The 22278-nt window shown below is 40.6% G+C and overlaps 1 protein-coding gene across 10 annotated transcripts in view; it reads right to left on the bottom strand.

The window, feature by feature from the left end:
• LYST (lysosomal trafficking regulator) overlaps positions 1 to 22278 on the bottom strand; it is a 194302-nt gene that overhangs the window by 23094 nt on the left and 148930 nt on the right. For all 10 annotated transcript variants that reach the window (XM_086679617.1, XM_086679619.1, XM_086679615.1 and 7 more), the window contains 7 exons: positions 21776 to 21928; positions 18394 to 18638; positions 14126 to 14192; positions 12298 to 12454; positions 8910 to 9050; positions 5857 to 6074; positions 928 to 1158 (listed from right to left, as the gene is read on the bottom strand). In XM_086679617.1, coding sequence (XP_086535743.1) covers positions 928 to 1158; positions 5857 to 6074; positions 8910 to 9050; positions 12298 to 12454; positions 14126 to 14192; positions 18394 to 18638; positions 21776 to 21928 — 1212 coding nt within the window. The remainder of the gene's footprint in view (positions 1 to 927; positions 1159 to 5856; positions 6075 to 8909; positions 9051 to 12297; positions 12455 to 14125; positions 14193 to 18393; positions 18639 to 21775; positions 21929 to 22278) is intronic.

Genomic DNA, 22278 nt, shown 5'->3' with positions numbered 1-22278 from the left:
TCTGAGCTGTCAGCACAGAGCCCGAAGTGGGGTCTGAACTCATGAACCATGAGATCATGACCTGAGCCAAAGTTGGACGCTTAACCGACTGAGCTGCCCAGGCGCCCCTAGAATTTCCATGCGTTCTATTTGTGTTCTACATTTAGTGATTTAAGGAACCTTATTTTAAGACATGACTGTCAAAACAAGGTCTGTGAAGACCATCCTTACACTGGGTCACGGTTTATTGTAGCTGGAGACACGCCGCTTTACGTCACGTCCAGGACCCTCACAACCTCCTTCCCTCGCCTCTTTGCTTTCTGCTGCAAACCTTTACAACGTTTGACAGTTCACAGCCTCCCATCTTATGCTGCTGTGATAATGAGGAATTTAGCTGAGGGTTAGAATCCATTTTTCTCTTCAGGCTTGTTTGCTCTACTTCTGTATTTCAGAGGACAAATTATGCCTATTTTCCACTTTAAGAGGCAACACTTCGTCATCACAGTCTGGTGGGGCCAAAGATACACGTAAGGTTCTGCTTTAATTGTGAACCAAACGTTCATGCTTCTGGTCGGTACTTTTGGTGGAAGATGATAACCAAGACCCTGCCACGCCCACGCTCAGACTATTCTCCAGTCCTGGACGGTTCCCCTCCTCTGGTGTGCGGGTGCCTGTGAGGCCCCTGCCTTGTGAGGCTTTCCCTGGGAATAGCCCTCTGGGAGCCGGCCGTCTGAGCGGAGCTCCCCAAAGCACTCTCTCGTGTCACTGACACAGCATTCACTCCGAACACAGCGGCGCTGTTAATGGTGTGCACCTGTGCTCACTGGCTGGCTGGCTCACAGGCTGAGGCCCTGTTCACTGGGGTGTCCGTGGAGTTGGGGAGAGGGCCTGATATCTCTGGAGTCAGATCAGTTTTTGCCAAATACTATTAAAATTCAAATGACATACCGGGTAGGTAATTTCTTTGACCTGTTCTCGGGTGTCCCTGAAAGCAAACTGTACTAACAACCCCACGGCAGCAGGGAGCTCTCCTTCGATGTTGAGCTTGGATCCGGGTCTGCTCGCGTGGGCCGACTGGAACAACTGACGAGGGGTCTGGCCGTAGGTTTTTATCATGGTTTCTAGGGCCCGCCTCTGAACAGGGTCTTCAACTGCAGACACATCCATTCCGAAATACGTCTGAAGAGTAAAAGGGAACGAGAGGTGGTATATACAGAGTGAGATTGGCAATGACACCAATGGGGAAACAACTTGTTTTATTCTCCAGGTAGTAGTTTACTCTTCTCTATTTCAATGGAAATGGCTTTTAATTGTGTTTGATCAGTTAGTAATTATTAATGGTCTTGATGAGATAAGAAGAGAAGTAATCAGTGTTCCTGAATGAGTGAATAAAATTACGTATCTGGATTGATGGGTTCTAATTGTGTATGTTTATAAAATTGATTTTTAATTTAAGATCAAAGAATGTAAGACTTCATTTATATGCATAGCAGAGGATATCATCAACAAAATGAAAAGGCAGCCTACTGAATAGGAGCAAATTTTTGCAAATCATATCTCTAAGAAGGGATTGATATCCAAAATATACAAAGAACTCCTACAACTCAACAGCAAAACACAAAACGAAGAACAACCTGATTTAAAAATGGGCAGAAAATCTGAATAGATATTTTTCCAAAGAAGATGTCCAGATGGCCAACAGACACATGAAAAGGTGCTCAACGTCACTCATCGTCAGGGAAATGCAAGTCAAAACCACAATGATATATCACCTCGCACCTGTCGCTAGTATGAAACAGATAGGAAACAAATGTGGGTGAGGATGTGCAGAAAAGGGGCCCTTGTGTTTTGCTGATGGGAATGTAAATTGGTGTAGCCATTATGGAAAACAGTATGGAGGTTCCTCAAAAAATTAAAAATAGAAGTACCATGTGATCTAGAAATTCCACTTCTGGGTATTTACCCGAAGAAAACAAAAACACTAATTTGAAGAGCTAGCTGCACCCCCATGTTCAATGTGGCATTATTTATAACAGCCAAGCCATGGAAACAAGTTGTGTCCATTGATGGATAAGTGGATGAAGAAAATGTGATGCACACACAAACACATACACACACACACAGGAATATTATTCAGCCATACAAAAGAATGAAATCTTGTGACAACATGGATAGACCTTGAGGGCATTATGCTAAGTGAAATAAGCCAGAGAAAGCCAAATACATAGGATACCGATTATATGTGAAATCTAAACAAGCAAATGAACAAGCAAAAAACAAAAAAACTGAGCTCATAGATACACAGAACTGATCGGTGGTTGTCAGAGGTGAAGGGGAGGAGGTGGGGGTGAAATGAGTTAAGGTGGTCAAAAGACACAAACTTCTAATTATGAAATAAATAAGTCCTGGGGATGTCATGCACGGCACGGTGACTATAGTCAATAACGCTGTATTGCATATCTGAAAGCTGCTAAGAGAGTAAATCTTAAAAGTCTTCATCACAAGAAAAAAAATTCTGTAACTATGCGTGGCGATGGTTGTTCATGAGACTGTGGTGCTCATTCCACAATCTATATAAATATCGAATCATTATGTTGTACATCAGAAACTAAGATAATGTTACATGTCAGTTATGCCCCAATTAAAAAAAAAAAAAGAAAACCAAATGAGGTTTTTCTTTGGACTTGTCTCTCAGTGAGGACTCATGAAAATATAACCAGGATGTTCAATTAAGCTGATCCAAAATAACAGCTTCTACAGGCAGATTAGCAAGTGGACGTATTTTTTCTGTAACCACCTGTCAGATATTGGTCAGAAAACTAGAGTCAAGAGGTCAGCCAAAATCATTTCAGGGAGACAACGTAACTTTCAGCTTATGGCAACACAGGGGCAGAAGAAAAGTGGAGGACCCTGCCCTGCCCCAATTTTCTCAATTTGTAGAAATGAGGACTAGAAGTTCAAAGCCATTTGTATCAGCCTGAAATTATGTGATATCCAATACTCTTTTGTTCTTCGACATTAATATGCTCAAAGAAAGGTTTTGATTCCTCTTCTCCTAAGACACAATGGATGGTTTCACAGGATGGTTTTCTGTTGCTAACTCAGGTAGGGGCCAAGGGCAGGCTGCCCCAAGATGGGCTGCTTTGGCATACTGATTATTTTAAATAAAAGTTACTTAAGAGACCGGCTGTGCAAGGAGACCCAGACCCTCCTCTGTCCCCCTGAGAGCTTCCTCCAGTAGCAGGAAGTAAAGAGACATCCTTATCACCAGAGATGGGAAATTTAGAGTGGAGAAGGTTGCATAAACAACTCTTGTTACTTTTTACTAACCTACTACCCCAGCCCAAATTCTGTTTAGAAATCCTTACTAATTGAAGCTCCCAAAGTTAGGTTTTCTTTGTTTTGTTAATCCCTCACAGATTTATTGTCCCTTTGTCTAAAAAGTGTAAAAACTGCCTGCCTGGGTCTTAATTTCATTTTTGAGCCTCTGTGTGCACATAAGTAAACTTTGGATTTTTTTTTTTTTCCTGTTAAGCTGTCTCATGTATATTTAGTTCCTACTCCAGCAGGAAGCACCTTGAAGGGTGGAGAAAGAATTTTTCATTCCCTTTACTCACATATGCCATCTTGGAGATGTCTATGGATCTCAGCTATTGAGGCATATTTTCTCTTAGTAAGGAGCCTGGATTTTTGAGGTCTATATGCCTCCTGTTTTCCTGGACTGAAGAATCAGGACTTTGAACACTAGTATCATTGAAACCCAAGCAAAGTCTTTTTGATTTCCGTCCTGTAAGTTCAAGAGCAACACATCTATGCCTTATGCAACCTTGGAGAGGATCAATTTAATCCTGATTTCCTGTCCCTGCGTTTGCTTTGGAGGTTTTCACACACACTGAAACTGACTAGAAGTTGGCGGAGAGAGGGCTGTGATGAGCCGCCATGTCCCTTCGGCCTCCCTGGGCCATCTTGGTGAGGCTGTCAGTGGAGGCCAGAGCACCGCTCACTCTCCTCTGCAGGAGGCAGAAGACCGGATGAGAAACAGAGCCAAAGTATCCCATTTTGACTAAAACATGGTAGAGAGGGTGGTGTCCTCCATGCTGTCACCCTTTTTAGGACATGAAGCTGGAGAGAAAGGGGGGTTCGGGCAATAATCAGACTGGAAGTGGGGTAAAAATTCAGGATTTGTCACAGTCCTGTTCTTTCTTCCTCAGTGTTGGGGAAAAAAAGACTGTGTATAATGTTAAATTATGGAAAAAAAATCATTCGTTAAAGTGATATCGAGGAAAAGGCAAAAACGAAGTTAAGTACGATGTTGGCAGGTAGTTCAAGTGTGGTGAAAATTCCAGGCTCTTTACTGTAAAGAATGCTACACTTTTCTCCTTCCTGCTGTTGTCTCTGAGAGTCGGATGGGGAGCAACATGCATTGCCTTCTTAGCTGTCAGTAGTTGGGTACAGACCTGTCATGTTTTGTGCAGACCCACGTGTGAAGTGTAGCTTTTAGCATTTAATCATGCATAGCCAATTTCATTACATATCTAGACATAACGTTTCTATAAATGCCAAAATAAAATTTCAAAGATTCTTCAGAAACTAAATAATCTTCAACACTCACCACCACTGCCACCACAAGGGATTAAATACTTGTTATAAGTGCCTATCTAAGCATGGTCATTCTTTTTATTATTATTATTTTTAATGTTTATGAGAGAGAGAGAGAGAGAGAGAGAGAGAGAGAGAGAGACACAGAATCTGAAGCAGGCTCCAGGCTCTGAGCTGTCAGCACAGAGCCTGACGTGGGGCTCGAATTCACTAACTGTGAGATCATGACCTGAGCTGAAGTTGGACGCTTAACTGACTGAGCCACCCAGGGGCCTCTCAGGATTATTATTTCTAATAGCAAACAGATACTAATTAAATATCTAACAATAGGGGATGGTTAAATAAATTATTGTTATATGGCCATCCTATGGAACAGTGGTATAATATAAATGGAATGATATATATGTATAAAAAAAGTCTGGAAGGTGGTTTTGATATTTATCTCTGGATAGCGATTTCAAAGTTGATTTTTAAACATCTTCCTTTTGCAGTCTGTATTTTATACATTTTTCTAATGAGGCACAAATATTGTTTCTGTATTAAGGAAAAATGATGCCATTTCAAAAGAGAATGCACATGTAGGATAGTGTGCAGGAAAGAGTTAACGTGGCAGGCCTGAGCTGCTCTCCTTGCAAAGACCCGTGGTAAGGCTGGCCCTTGGCTGCTAAAAGGGAACACAGGTTTCAGGAGAGTTCCTGCCGTTTCCTAACTCATAGGAGGGGCTCACTGTGCCTCAACTGTTTGCACAAACGATGTGCTTATACTGAACACCTGCCTTCCTCCCGGGAGTCTGCGATTTCAGTACGTGTGAGAGAGAGTACTTACATGACCAGCCCTCAATATAAACACTGGGCTCTGAGTCGCTAATGAGCTTCCCCGGCAGACAACAGCACACGTGTTGCTGGAGGAGGTCAGTGTGTTCTTTGTGATCTTCTGGGAGAAGACTCTTGGGAACCTGTGCCTGGTCTTCTCCAGCTTTGCCCTATACATCTTTTCCTTTTGCTGATTTTGTTTTGTATCTATCACTGTAATAACTGTTAGTATGACCATACACTGAGTCTTTAAGTCCTCATTTAACCTGGGGATGGTCGGTCCTGAGGAACCCACAATAGATAGCGTCTTTTTTTTTCTTAATTATTTTTAAAGAGGCGAAATATAAAACCTGAAAAGTGTAGTGCTATTGCTAATTCTCTTTGATTTTAAAGAAACAGCCTAACAGCTAACCCTTCATTCAGGTTCTGCCTTACATAAATGCATATTTTTAAAAAAGCCACTTACAGCAGGATGAAAAACATTGATGGCTTGAACGGAAGCCTTCCCTTTTTGCTTATACCCGAATACCAAGTCAATCCATTGACAGATGTTCTGGGACACGTAGTCAGACTCTAGAGCCTGTCGATGAATGAGGATAAAAAGACGGGGATCGTTACGTGCCCAAGGAGGGAGGTTGACGTGATTAACCCGTTCACCGTTCTGACGCACACCAAAATCAAAACCTAGAAGAGAAGATTAATATTAATGCTTATCTCCCTAAAGCATGCTTCGTTTGGCCTGAGCAGGGTCTTAAGAGTTTCCAGAAACAGACATTACGTCCTATCACCAGGAAAAGCAGAGGCAAAGAGAATAGTAACATCATTGTTCATTTACTTACTTACCTACTGATAGAGCCACGTGGGTGAATGCTATCCTAATTAAATTTCAGATTTCCAACTTTATCCTTCTACCACTTTATATCATATTGAAAAAAACAGCAGAAAATCACTGCCCACTAATTTCAATATTCCACTTATCAAAACTTCTAATGTATTACGTGCTTAAATATCTATTCCATTATAAACTTGATTAAAATCAAATTGAGGCTTTGTATAAGCATTTCTTAAGTATTGATGTTAACATCATAGTAAATTTAAGACTTTATTTAGTAAATATTAGCATTCTGTCATTTAAAAAAAATGCAACTCATACAAAGTATGCACATTCCTAAATGAACTGTCTATTAACTTTATGGTAAGACTAGAGGTCTGTCCAGATATGATTTCTACTAAGCATTCCTATGGACACCAAAATTATGCCTACACACTGAATAAGAGCGTTCTTCTATGATGTAGATAAGCTGTTTTCTAATTGTTTGGAAGGGTAAACAAAAATCTTAGAAGTGTTTATTTTAAAAAACTGTCCTGAAAGAAATGTTAAAGAAATGTTCTTGTGCTACATTTTATGGACAGAAAATGTGGACACCATAACAGAATAAAAATGAAAAAGGATCTCTTCAAAGCTGATTACGCTCCATATAAAATTAAGTTGCTGTCTGCCTCCTTCTAGATCTTGTGAAACCAGATAGAAGGATAGTCGCTAAGTTTGGAAGTATTTTGAAATGATCTGGTGTGCAATATAAACCAAGGGCTTATATAAATTGACATGGAGTGCGGGTGGGAGCCCTCTCCAAAAGCTCAGCTCATCCTACAGACAGCTGCAGTGATTTAAGACAACTGGCCAAGAAACTGCAGAATCTGTGTGAGCAGCTTCAGGAGAAGTAGCAGGGATTTACCGATTTCACAGTAGTGAAAGAGGCACCCGAGGGCTGAGCTGGGGAGGGGCTGAGCAGCAGGGGGTCTGCATAAACCCAAATCATTCCCACCTGTCAAATGCTCTGGGGACACATCACACGGAGCAGATGACTGAAAGTACGATGAAAGGCTGATGGGAGTGCTGATAGGAAATAACATGACGTACATTACAGCAAACCATATTTTCCAAAAATAGCTATACCAGCACTTGCTGTGTTGCATGCTTTTCCCGGATCTTGCTACTCCCCCATCAAGTGGCACAGTCTGAGCCCCTTCCCTCCGAATGTGGGCGGGCACTTGTGACTGCAGTAGGAGTGCCACTACGTGACCACCAATTCGAGGTTGGAAGAGGCCGTGAAGCTCCCGCTCGTCTCTCTTGGGACACTCGCCTTTGGAACCCTGAGTTGCCAGGTAGAATGTCCAAGCCCTCCATGCTGTGAGGAAGCCCAAACTAGTGCACGTGGAGAGACCACATGGAAAGGCATGGGGATTACATAAAGAGAGATGTCCTCCAGCCCCCAGCTGTTCTGATTCCCTGGCTGGTCCAGCTCCAGGTAATCTGAAGGCAGACACCCAGCCAAAACCACTAAAAGCACTGGGCTGAGCTGTTCCTGAATTTCTGACCTCCAAAACCTGTAATGATAATAAAATTATTGTTGTTTTGAGGCACTAGGTGTTGGAGTTATTTGTTATGGGGCCATAGATAACTGAAACATACACAGACAGATGAAACAAGCATGGATTTAAGGGAGTCCCAAACTGCAGGTGCTGACCATTCTTGGCGGCTTCTCATCTGGGCAACATTATGAAACGTGCTCCAGATACCTAGCAGCATGGGTTTATTAATGATTCTCCAAACAGCTCCAGAGAGGCTAGTTAGTATAGAATAAAATTCCCAAGTAATTTTCCTAACATGAACTTCTCTAAAGCTATGACCATCAATTTCATATATTCCTAAAGGTCACACAAAAATATGGAATTAAGTAATGCACGAAAATGACCCACCAACATCTCTTAAATGGTTACCTGATCTTCTATTAAAAAACAGGTATGGTTGGGCAAGATTGTTGGGTCCCTGGCATCACAGAAAATTTGATTTTATCCTCTACTATCCCTTTTTGGTATTAGATGATTTTGGTTAGGGTGTTTTATTTCTAACTTGGTCACTCCTCATAAAATTGTTGAGATTTTAGGCAACTTACACTGTGCTTTCAATAAATTCATAACTTAAAAAAAACATTTTTTTATGTTTTTATTTTTGAGAGAGAGAGAGACAGAGCATGAGCAGGGAGGAGGCAGAGAGAGAGGGAGACAGAGTATCAAGCAGGCTCCAGGCTCTGAGCTGCCGGCACAGAGACATGTGGAACTCGAACTCCTGGACGGTGAAATCATGGCCTGAGCCGAGGTTGGATGCTCAACCAACTGAACCACCCATATGCCCCAATAAATTCATAACTTTAAAAAATAATGAGCATATTATAGCCTTTGCAGTCCGAAAAAAGAATAAAGCAATTTCTATAACAAAATAAAAATACACGTTTACAAATACCCTTAACAGTTAAAAGTTACCCATTTTCCACACATATTTAGTCCTTTAAAATACTTAAAATTTTTGAGCTCACTTGGAAATAAAATCATATACTTGATAAATAAAAGTATTTCTCTTATTTGGGGATTCAAATTGTACGACTTTAAAAAGCAATTTTTATTTTTAGAAAATTATAAAATAGGCACAGAAATATAAATCAGAAATGATTTACATACCTTCACGGTTGACTAAGAATTCTGGAAGATAAAAAAACTCTGGGATAAGTTCTTTGACATCAGTCATGGACTCAAAAGATGAGAGGCGCCAAGTTGTATTTGTAGAATGAAAAGTTCTGTCTGGAATGTCAAAACTTTGATCTGCAAAGAAATACAAGTGATGCAGTTAAGACACAAAGACCTTTTTCCATTTGAAGCTTGTTACAATTAATTTACTTCTGCTACTTCAAAAAGATGAAAGTGATGGTCGTTTTGTTTTTCCACAGTTTAAAAGAGGTTATTCATGTTCTTGAAAGGAAATATTTCTATACATGAGACCATATTATTTTAAATCTGTATTATGTTTTCTTAGTACATATAACTGGATGAATTTATATCATTTATTTGTTTAACTGATTATTATCTGTCTACCCAAGCAGAATTAAAGTCCCATAACAGCAGGGGCCTGGGGTATCACCCACAACTAGCGCGTATAGGTGCCTGAAAATGATTTAATTATTGAATGAATGAATAAACAAGGAAAATTAAAGTTCAAGTAGGTAAAATAGTTTTTTCCCCATCAGAAAACAAAATTATTCCTCTACCTTTAATCATGAGGACTTTTTTTTAATTTTTAAAAATTTATTTATTATTTTTTTAATGTTTAATTATTTTTGAGACAGAGAGAGAGAGAGACAGAATGGGAGTAGGGGAGAGGCAGAGAGGGGGAGACACAGAATCTGAGGCAGGCTCCAGGCTCTTGAGCTGTCAGCACAGAACCTGACACAGGGCTCGAACTCAACTACTGTGAGATCGTGACATGAGCTGAAGTCGGACACTCAACTGACTGAGCCACCCGGGTGCCCCTGGACTACTGTATTACTTTTTTTCTTTTTTTTTGGAGGGCGGCATTGCTTTTTAGTAATGTTCCAGCTCTAAGCTAAAGAATGAAGTACAGTTTCCTATAAATCCAAATGAAACTAAGCACAGTCACTCCTTTGTTAAGCTTTCCTGGTGCAGACTACTAACAGTCAAGAGCTGAGTTTGATTTTGCCTCTTTACTGTCAACAGTTGTCAGACTTTGTAGCCACAGGGCAGGCCTAGAACATTAAATGACAGCCAAAGGCCAGCCCCTGATCAGAAACACCGGCTGTGTAGTGCTTCTTAGGAACCATGTTGTACCATCTAAAATGTTCTTGAAGTTGCTGAAATTCGGAACAGATCTTTTCGTGGAGAGAAGGTCACAGACTGACCTCAGCATCAAGCAGGCACAATTTTAAGAAGATATGTGGAATTTCTTCCCCGAGTCTGAGCTGCCCTGCCCTGAGACATTTCCTACTGCTTTTATTACTTTCTCATCTATTCTGTTGTCAGTTGGCTTAGGAGAAAAAAGAAGCAATCTAAATGGAATCTAGAAAAACTAAAGGCAATCCCGTAAGGCTGCGGTGGAGTCACAGGATCCAGACGAGACACAGCATCTAGACGGAACCGTGGGACAAGAGGAGCACACTGAGGGTTCTGTTCAGATGTTCACTTTCTCTGCTGTTTCTTAACTTAAAGCAACACTACAAATCCCTATAATCTAGAATGTGCACGTACTAACCTAGTGGTTCTTAACCTAGCACTTCTGTCCCCAGGGGACTTTTAGCAACGTCTAGAGACATTTTTGGTTCTCACAACTGGCTGGGAGAGTGCCACTGGCATCAAGGGTGTAGAGGCCAGGAACGGTACAAAATATCCTGTAACACAGGGCAGCCCTCACAACAAAGAATTATGCAGCTCAGAATGACTACAGTACCACGGTGAAAAACCCTGGACTAAACCAAGAGTCTAGAAATAAATTCAAATGCCAACATAAATCATTTGAAGCTAAAGAGATGAAATTTATTGGGACTGCAGTAGCCTTTCCTTTTCCCAATCATCCTTAAATACAATGAGGAAAACTTAGCATAATAGCAGTGTATCTTTAAGAATCAAGAAATTTTAGTTGATTGGGTGTTTACATTAATAGATTCTTGGGCTACATGAAAAAAAAATGGAGGGAAGTAATAGTTCTATTACACACATCAGTGGTCCCAAACTACATCAGAAACATTCTTTTTTGTTCTGACTGCCGCGTTTTAATAATGGGATTCACAAATCAGAACATGTCCAGAAGGATTGTCAGAATAGTAACAGGTTTGGAAACTAGAGCGAAAAAGATGGTTTACACGTTAGTTTTTAAAACTCTTCCGTAAGTACAGAAAGTAAGCAAGTCTTATTTATTTTTTGTATTCCTTGCAGCAGCTGGGATAAGACCCTGCATACAGGAGGCTCTCAGCCTGATGTCAAATTAACTAAGGGTAATTAGCCTCGGGATAAACAGGACTGAAAGGGAGAGAGGGGACGGGGTAATAATCTTCAAATATTTGAACAGCTGTCGTGTGGAACACTTGTTCTGTGTCCTTACACAGGGAGAAATATAGGAAAGCCCCTTCTATAGGCCAGGTAGAGACAATACAAAAATGCATTCCTCCAAGAGGTTGCATATGAATAAAAATATCTAAAGAAGTTCAAGAAGGGTTGAGTAAGTGAGCGGATGACGATTCCACAAAGGATTGTGGGTGCCATGAGGAACTACAGAGCTCATACCATAGTTCTCATTAGAAACTGAGAGGAGAGTATGTCCCCTATTTGCACACAAGTCAGTAAATGCGTCTCTAGGTGATCTTCCGGCCTGCAGGCTGCCACTTAAAACACTGAGGTAGATTATTAACTAGAAAGTTACTAAGGTGAAGGTGGCGGTGTGGCTCTCCTCTTAACTGGTTACTTGCAAGAAATTACAGTAACATATTCTCCCAATGCGATAACTTATGTGACCTGAAATAACTATTAAATTGAACATCTTTAAAAAGTGAATTTCATACCCATGGACAGGGTAGATTTTATGGTATATGAATCATATCCTAATTTTTAGAAAATGAATGGCATTTTTATAAGCTTGGACATGTCTAATTTGCAGCTAAAATTTGACACATTAGCAAGAGAATTTGGCCTACTACAAATTTTTGGAAGAGAATTTTACTGAAGGAATAAATAGAATTCTTTTTCCTGTGGTTTTATTAGTCTCAATACATTCTCAGCAAGTATGTCAGTTTTTTTTTTTTTTCCCTAATGACCCAACAAGATATTTTAGGTAGTTATAAGATGATCCTTACCTTAAAAATAAGACAGAAACAGAGAGGATGGGGAGGGTGGATGGGGGATGGGCTAGATGGGTGATGGGCACTAAGGAGGGCACTTGTTGGGATGAGTGCCAAGTGCTACATGTAAGTGATGAATCACTAAATTCTACTCCTGAAACCAATACCACACTGTATGTTAACTACCATGAATGTAAAGTAAAAAAATGCGTTACAAAAATCCTTACCTTGATAGGCTAAAAACATTTTTGTGAACGGAGGCATCCTGACCAGGAAGTGGAGCACCGTGCCACTGTTGGAGTAGTGGGAGCCGTAGTGGTAGGGCTGCACGGGAGGCATGGGGTCGTCCTCCCTGGCTCCTTTGCGGTACTCCTCCTCCAGGTACTGAAGGAAACAGGGAACCAAGAGAGCGTTGGTGGCAAAGCGCTCCAGGAAACGCCGGAAAAGCCTCACTGGTTTTCTTTTCCATCCTCCGCTAGCACCCCTTTGACACCATTCTCCATGGCTGCCCTCCCACCTGTGTTCGGACCGTGTCCCCCTCGGTGCCCTGCTGAGAGGCCTGGCCACTCGAGAAGCAGATCTCAGTCTGCACCTTCACTCTCATTCTGTCACAGGAAACTCACCTGTTCTGCACCCTGCCTCCCAACTAATGGCTTCTAATGTCTCAGTTGACCAAGCTGTCAATAAATGAGACCAACTACTGTCACTAGAAACTCTGCATTTTAATGGATGAGTTTCAAGCCATAATGCTATATTCTTTAGAGAAATTCTCCAGCAGTGGAAAAGCAACGGCAATGGAAAAGCTGTATCACATTATTGAAATTCGTAGGCACTGATGTTTAACATTTTATGGCTGTCCTGCAATGTAGTTACACTGAGATAATAAAGAATACAGTGATTTTTCACTACTCCTATCTTCCCATCATGAAGTAGGAAGCTCAACCAAATATTTAATATCTGTCACTATTCTCATCTCCCATAGCTTCTGTCTGGCTCTGATAACAAGTCAGGCGATAGTGAAATTTGGAGTCACTTCTCCTGGATTCCATAGCACCGCCCCCTTTTCAACTGCTGGAGAATCAAGGAGTGGCAGTTATAAGATGCCTGGAGAGATCTTTCTGGAAATGTGACATAAAGCAATGTGAATATTAGAAAACTGGTCCAGCTGCTCCTACCTTGATGCTGCTTAAGATAGCAGCCTGTTGGCTAATAGGTTTTTAAAAGGGTTTCCAGCAGAATTCCATTAATGTTAATTTTACAGAACTAGATAATTTATACTCTTTGAAAAATTTTTACATTTATTTTGAGAAAGAGCACGAGCAGGGGAGGGGCAGAGAGGGAGAGAGAGAATCCCAAGTGGGCTCCATGCTGCCAGCATAGAGCCTGATGCAGGGCTCGATCCCATGAACAGTGAGATCAGGACCTGAGCTGCAATCAAGAGTCAGACATTTAGCTGACTGAGCTACCCAGGTGCCCTGATAATTTATACTTTTAAACCTTTAAAGTCTGGTAAATTTCTGCTAATAAACCAATGCATGATTTGCTGAATGTGAATAATAAGGAATTATGGTACATTATAAATAGACTGATATTATTATATAAATAAAACTAGGGAATACAAATAGCAGGCACCTGAAAATCTCTGTGATTAAAATTTTTTTAAAATGTTTATTTTTGAGAGAGAGTGAGCACACGTGCGTGAGTGGGGGAGGGGCAGAGAGCAAGGGAGACACAGAATCTGAAGCAGGCTCCAGGCTGTCAGCACAGAGCCCGATGCGGGGCTTGAACCCACGAACTGTGAGATCATGACCCAAGCTGAAGTCAGACGCTTAACCTACTGAGCCACCCAGGCACCCCTCTCTGATTTCCTTTTAAAAGGAATGTATTTAACGTTTAAAATCATATAATGATTTCCAGTTGTCTGCCGATCAAAGCACTTTAAGAAGGGGAAAACAGAAAAATCAATACTATAAATTTAAAATTAGGTAAAACACCAGTCTATAGGATAAAACTTGAGTTTTCATTTACCAAAATATGAGGGAAAACTAAACCTACCTTGTAGGTGTCCACATAACGATCTTCTTTTTCTTTATATTGCACAGCTATAGGCTTAGAGAGATTTCTACAAATGAAGAGACGATAGAAAAACATGAAATGTTTTGATACTGGCAAGATTGAGCTGCCTACACATCCATATCCTGTAAGTAAATCAGTGACCAGCAAATACTGAGCTCTTAATTTAGTGCTCACACATATTGCTTTGCAACTAACAGCCATCTTTGAAAATCATGATTTAGTCAGTTGATTTAATCATGATTTAAGAGGTAGAATTTTTCTAAACAGATCCATACCAATATTAGGAATTCTTAAATTTTTCTTTTAATGTTTACTTATTTTTGAGAGAGAGAGAGACAGAGACAGAATGCAAGTGGGTTACGGGCAGAGAGAGAGGGAGACACAGAATCCGAAGCAGGCTCCAGGCTCTGAGCTGTCAGCACAGAGCCCGACACGGGGCTCGAACTCAGGAGCTGTGAGATCATGATCTGAGCCGAAGTTGGACGCTCAACCGACTGAGCCACCCAGGCGCCCCAGGAATTCTTGACTTATGAATAATCTAGACAAGAAGAGCTGTCCCTCCTCCTCTCCCCACTTCCTCTACTTCCTTCCGAATCACAGCTGATGCTGCCCAGAGCAGCGGATTCCTGCCAAGCCCTGAAGTTCCTGTGCCCGTTTCCCAGACCTACACCTATTAGGCAGTGAAGACAAAAGGGAAGTTTGGACGGGAAATATGATCATGAGGAGATGTTTTATGATTATTAGACTAGTTACTGAAAATTGAAGAAATGACACTTAAAAAATTTTTTTAATTTTATTTTAAGTAGGCTCCATGCCCAATGTGGGGCTTGAACTCATGACCCCAAGATTAAGAGTCACATGCTCTACTGAGCCAGTCAGGCACCCCAAAATGACACATGTGTAAAATGATCGAGTGGAGATTTGGAGTGTGAGTAGTGAAGTAAGTATTTTGCTATCTAATTCATAGCTAGGGACCGACACGAAGTTTCACAGCGTAGAGCATGTCTGCACGCGTGTAGGCGTGTCTGTGCTGGTATTCACGCAGCATCAGGGAGGCGAGAGAACTCTACGATGAATCCTCACTCTAACAAGCCACACAGTCAAGTAGCATCCCTGGGCGGCATTTGAAAGAGCAAGAGGAAAACATCCAACGAAGAGCGGCCTCGCTGGCCAAGGAGCCATCTGGTCTGGCAGCGGGTGCAGCCACCTGGAGTTTCAACATCTGGCTCCCTAACGAGATCAACATCAGGATGTGCCCAAGTTTCAGTAAGTCAAACCAGGTCTGCTTAGCTTAATATATCTATGGGGGGGGGGGGTAATTATTTCCCAGGGATATTGAAATTTGTGATACTAAACACTAACTTTATTTTTGAGAACTTTCTCATCCTAAAAAAAAATTGTTAAAAAATAAAAGTTTTATAGAATTGATGCAGATTCACATCGCAAAATAGGAGAAATCATATTTAAGATCCAGGCATGCAGTTTGTTTCTAAGTAGTGTAAATAGGTTTTTTTGAACACATGTAACACTTATTGTTGTGGTTGAAAAATGAGAAATTACTGATGAGCAGAGTAACCCCAAAATCGGCTATAAAACTATTACTCACAGGTAAAACATTTTGGTATATACTTTTCCAGGAGTTTTCTGGGTTATCTGCACATGTATACTCATATTTAGAATAAAAATAATACTTTTCCCCACCTGTATCATATATTTCTAAAATACCATTTTTAATGGCAGCAACATGAAACAGTTTACTCAAACCTAGTGTGGAGCATTTAAGTTGTTTCTAAATTCTGGCTACTTAAAAAAAATGATGTAAGGACTATCCACATGGATAAATGCATGCAGGGCCAGGCATCACCAGCAACAAACTGCACAGAGTTCTTGCCCTCGTGAAACTTATTCCCAGTGGGAACCTTTCTGGTAAAGTACACGTTCTTAAGTATTCCTAAGAAAAAAGCCCCAGAAGTTAAATTGATAAAACAGAGTATGCACACTTGAAGAGTTCTTTGGCTACACACTCAAATTGCCTTCCAGAAAGATTGAATCTATTTATACCAGCAGTGTATAAAATGTCTACATGTCCGTCAGGAATGTACAAAAATGTCTGGAAGATAAGTAACAGGCCACTCGCAGTTGCTTAAACTGACAAAGATATAAAACTGAATCTTATTTCTGGAAAACTATCTGAAGTAGGCCTACTTTTCAATAGTTATGATTAAAATACTCTAATATACCAAGTATAATTTGGAGTCAATTTCTCTTTAAATTACATACAAGAATTTCTTTTTTAAACGAAATCACCAGAATATTTCCTTATCAACAAAGACTATTTGGTTACTCTAAGATGTAGATCATTCAGGAAAGGCAGGATAAATGCTTAATTCTTTTGCTTTACTTATTTGAAAAATTTTTTTTGAAGTTTATTTCCTTAGTAATCTCTACCTGCAACGTGAGGCTCGAACTCACGACCCCGAGATCAAGAGTCACATGCTCCTCTGACTAAGCCAGCCAGGTGCTCCTTAATTCTTTTGCTTTGTTTGACAAATTTCAAAAGTAAGGAATTGGTGCCCATAACTAGGTCCAACGGTGACCAGCAAACTTGTCTGGGGGGGGGGGGGTGGCCCTTTAAAAAAGTATCATTGTTAACTTAAGTGTTCTTTTTATTTAAATGTGTTTTAATCGATTGTAGTCATTATTCTTTCCGATGCTCAGATTGTGCTATCTTTGGCAGTGAGATCCACTTATGGTTGGCTCCTGATTCCTTTACTTCTTTTGATTGTGGTAAAAAACACGCAATGCAAAATTTACAATCCTAACATTCCCCAAGTATACAGCTCAATAGTGTTGATCATATTTACATTGTTGTTTAACAGATGTCTAAAACTTTTTCATCTTGCAAACCTCTATACCCACTGAGCAACTACCCCCCTCCCCATCCCCTGTTCATCCCTGACCCCAGCAACCACCATTCCACTATCTGCTTCTCAGTCTGTCGACCTTAGACAATTCACAGAAGTGGAATCACACAGTATTTGTCACTTAGCACAATGTCCACAAGGCTTATCCATGTTGTAGCAGGTGACACTCTCTCCTTCTTAAGGCAAAACAGCATTCCACTGCACGTGTATACCGCATTTCCCCCAGCCATCCATCCATCCATCCATCCATCCATCCATCCATCCATCTATCCATCCATCCATCCACAGACAGACACTTGGGTTGCCTCCCCTACATGGTTGTGGTGAATTATGTTGCAATGAACTTGGGTATGCAAATATGGCCCCCAAATCCTTCTGACAAGACTGCGTTAGTTTCCTTGCTTTCTGACACAACAAATATCCCACATTCATCTTATATGTCTTCTTTTAAAAAATGTGGAGGAAATGAGAGAATAGGAAATCACCATTTTGTAACTCCTAGTGAAATAAATGACTCCAGAAATAATCAGCAATGACAGAAACAAGTTCAGTGGAAGCCTGAACCTCTGGATCAATCTGAGCATCACTCCAGTGGGATATCATATGTCTCCTGATACAGGGCGATGTGAAGTTCACACCATCACCTATAAAGGATTCTTGCCAAAAAAAGCTGAACCTTAATCTAAGCAAGCCTTTAGAGCTAACTTCCAGTCTCTAGGAAATACAGAGGCTAAAGGAAGAAGCTAAATACTAACGCGGGAAAGGGGGATATCCTACAAGATAAAAGATCTGTTTTGTTTTGGTTTTTTCAACAAATCAATGTTAGGAAAAAAGAGAAAAACACATACAAAAAAAACAAAGGCTTATTCTAGACATATGTCTTTAGAGACAGAGCAACGAAAGGTGTTTTTGAGCCTGATATAAACAAATCAACTATAAAAAGACATGTTTAACATACTGGGGGACATAGGAAAATGGACTGGGTATTGGATGACGTCATGAAATGATTGTAAATTTTCTTAGATATGGTAATGGCACTGTAACGTAGCAAGTAACAGAACATTCTCTTTTTTCTTAAGGAGATGTGTACTGAAGAACACGGGAGTAACATGACAAGATGTCTGTGATTTGTCTTAAAAAGGGAAAAAAAAGATGATACAAGTTTGGCAAAAATCTTCATAACTGTCAAGTTGTGATGGACAGATGGAGCTCATTGTATATTCATTCTATATTGGTGCATGGTTGAAAATTCCAGTAGGACTTCAATGAAACAAAGATAGCATATAAAGAAAGGTAAAGGTGATGGATGATGTGTTTAGTTACCTGTAGACTGAGGGATCACTGAGGTCAAGGGTCTCACTAACATAGTCAGCAAGTATAAACGGGAACACTGGATACTGCATGAGATCGTTGAAGGATCGGCCGGCATGTTTGTTTAAGTGAGTCAAATATTCAAAATTCGTAATTTGTCCAGTATACCATAAATTTGTCAGAGCGTTGATGTTGCCATATTCCAGGAGATTAGGGAGGTTATTTGTTAGTATACTGTGGTACACGTCATCACGAACCTGCAAAGGAAGGGGAAAACAAGCCAGGTTTTGTTTTAGGCTATTGAACCTTTTCTCCAAAGATTATGCACGTTACTAATCCCAAGTCCACAAAGAAAGTACTCGTTGCCCAATTAACACCAACTGCCGGGGAACTGAGACTCATCTCTGGATCTTCCCCCAAAGGCTGGGCTCCTAACCATTATGTTTTGCTGCCGAAGAAATTAGTTAATAAGAAGGTAAGAAAAAGTCTGTATAGAAAAATCACTCATATACAGATCCTAAAAAAAAAATCAATAAACGATGAAGAAGAACCTTCATCTAAATAAATGCAACATGATATCATAGAAAGGGCACGGTCTTCTTTTTCTTTTTTTAATGTTTATTTATTTTTGAAAGGGGGGGGGGGAGAGAGGGTCAGAGAGAGGGAGACACAGAATCCAAAGCAGGCTCCGGGTTCTGAGCCGGCTCAGAGCACAGAGCCTGATGCGGGGCAAACCCACAAACTATGAGATCATGACCTGGGCTGAAGTCAGACGCTTAACCAACTGAGCCACCCAGGTGCCCCAAAGAGCATGGTCTTCTTAATTAGACAGACGTGGCCCGATTCCTAGCCTAAAACCTTTGTGCTACAGTTACCACATCTATAATATGGGAATGATAATATTTATTTCATGAGAACGAAATAAAACATCCTATGTGAAACAAGATATTTGATTTTCACTACTGATTAAAAACTAATAAACTTTTTTCTTTTTTTTAGAAATTCACAAAACTTGTCACAGAAAAAGGTAATCTGATTTTCTTCTAAGGCAATTAAATGATGATTGGTAATAAATGGAAAAAAATAGACAATCCAGGCCTTTACTAAAAACAAATTTGAAATATCCATCTTAAATGTGTATATGCTTCAGGCATAGGAATGAGAGCCACAGATGTGGCTAACCAGAGACAGGACCGAAAGTTAACGAGGAGAACGAGAAAATGTAGCTACGGTCTGGGACAGGCAAGACTGCAGCCTGTTGAAGAATCTACACCTTGAATCTCTTTCACAACAATGTGAATGTACTGAACACTTCAAATGGTTAACATGGTCATTTTATTTTACATATTTTTTTTATCACAATTAAGAAAAAAGAAAAAAAGAATAGGCTCAAGGGAAGACAAACAAAACCCCAAAACCTGTGGTTTAAATCCGAAGGCTGCCAACTTCTAAAGCTAAGGTTGACAGAAGGGAATTTAGGACAGATTGCAAACCAAACTCTGCAAGAAAAGGGAAGCATTCATTCATACGGCAAATATTTATCAAGCACCTACATAGCACTGTGTTCAAGCTGCTGCAGTCACAACACTTAACAAAGCACTTACATTTTTTTGGAGACAATGTTGGATGTTATTAAGTCCAACAGAGAAAAACAGAGCAAAGAAAAGGAGACTTGGGGGTAAGAGTGACAGAGGGGTTGCTATTTTATTAACAGAGCAGTCAGAGAAGGTCTCTTTGATAAGGAGACATTTGATCATGGAGCCTGAAAAAGCAAGCAACTGAATCATGTGGATTTCAAAAAGGAAAAACATTCCAGGGACCAGTAAGTGCAAAGGCCCTGAGGCATCAGTGTGCCTGGTCAAGGAAAATAAAGTTATTGTGGATAGAATAATAGAAAAGGTGAGTTAGATAACAAGATACCAGATACTCAGCGCCTCATTCAGCTATTACAAGGACCTTGGCATTAACCAAGTGGCACAGGAAGTGATCGGAGGGTTTTGACAGGAGGATGGCATGAGCCCGCATACCTTAGCCATTGTGCTGAGAATAGCTTGAAAGAAGGGGGAGTGTGGAAGCAGGGAGGACAGTTAGAGGCCACGGTAATGATTTAGGCAAAAGATGATGGTGGCTCAGACCAGGATGGTAGGCAGCTGTGTTAAGTGGTCAGATTCTGGATGGATTTTGAGGGAAGAGTCAGCAGGACTGACAGAGTAGGTACGGGGCATGAAAGAATGAGAGGAGTCTAGGATAATCCAAAAAGTTTGGGCCTGGGCAATCAGAAAGATTAGAGTTGTCATCTATTGAAATGAGGAAAACTGCAGAGAGATTTTGGGGCACGGAGGTTAGAAGTTCGGTTTTGTATACGTTTAATTTGGGTGTGTTCAGGGTGGTATGGCCGTAGACTGTATATGTTAAATTTGAGATGCCAGTTTGACCTCTAGACGGAAATACCAAGTACAGAGCATTCCTGGGAGATGTTCGGGTAGTGATACAAATTTGAAAGTTGTTACAATACAGGTAGGATTTAAAGTCACAAGAGCGGATGGGAAGAGGTCCACGGCACGAGCCCTGAGACCCTCGGAGAAGCATCAGCAAAGAAGACTGAGAAGGAATGGCCTTGAGCCAGAAGAAGAGCTGAGGCAAAGTCATGGCCCAGAAACCTAGTGGGGAGGGTTATTTTTTTTAAGAGAGAGAAAACAATCATCGGTGTGAAATGCTTGGTCAAGCTCTGTGCTGACAGCTGGGAGCCAGGAGCCTGCCTTGGATTCTGGGTCTCCTTCTCTCTGCCCTTCCCCCCGTTTGTGCGCGCGCGCTCTCTCTCTCTCTCTCAAAAATAAATATTGAAATAAAAATTTTAAAAAATGCTGCTGATAGATCAAGTAAAATGCAGACTAAGAAATATGACCGTAGGGTATAGTGACATGGAGGTCACTAGTAACCCCGACCAGAGAAGTTATAGGTGAGGTAGTGAGAAGAAAATCTGACTGGAGCATTTCAAAAGAGAACTCGAAGCAACGAGTCCACACAACTTTTTCCAAAAGCTTTTCTAAGTGGCAGCTGAAAGGATGTGGGGGTTCAGAAAGGGTTTGGAAACAACAGAACCTACTCTCAAGTTTAAATTACTCTTCTCAGGTCATTACGCATTCATTTACTTTTTACAGACAGTCACTTTGGAGAATCTGAATTTAATACAGTTTTGAAGGACAAAAATAATTCTAATATAGCCAAGGGGTCACTGTCATTGGGACTAAGAAATAAGGCAATTTTTATTTGCTGTTAGAAACAGGGAATCAAAGTTTAAATAGATTAAACCTTCATAAAATCAGTATGAGTCCAGTTACACCGTCCCATGATAATTTCAAAACTATGTATCTGTTCATAAAGCTGAATTTACCTTGGTGTTATCAAATGCTAACAGGAGTGTCCTGCCATTTGTTAAAAAGATTTCTACAGCATTGTCTCTCAACTGCCACCAACGCTTGTGAACTTCTTTAATTTCTTCATATGTCCAGGAAAATGATGCTGGTTCCAACTCTCCCTGAAGGCTCTGAGACAAAGGAAAGAAATGAAACTGTTTGCTTTACATGAAATACAAATGATCACTGCAATTTTAGATTTTTAAAAATCTGAAAATGAAAATGTCTTCCTTTTGTGGCAAGACGGCAGATAAGATTCCCTGAGCCACCCCCGACCCCTCCCTCCCCAACCACGAAACACTTCAGAATACTGGATAAACGTTAAGGAATTAAAGAAATATGGGCTTTATTTTGTAGGGCAGTTTTAGGTTTGCAGAAAACTGAGCAGAGAGTGTAGAGAGCCCCCATGTATTACTGGCCCAAACTCAGAATTTCCCTGTGATTAACATCTCCCATTAGTGTGATTAGCCTGGTGCCTTTG

This window comes from Puma concolor, chromosome D2 (genome assembly GCF_028749965.1).
Source record: "Puma concolor isolate L17-30 chromosome D2, mPumCon1.1.hap2, whole genome shotgun sequence".
Classification (NCBI taxonomy): domain Eukaryota; kingdom Metazoa; phylum Chordata; class Mammalia; order Carnivora; family Felidae; genus Puma; species Puma concolor.
The sequence above is the reverse complement of the archived record's forward strand: the minus strand, read 5'-3'. Positions and strand labels throughout refer to the sequence as shown.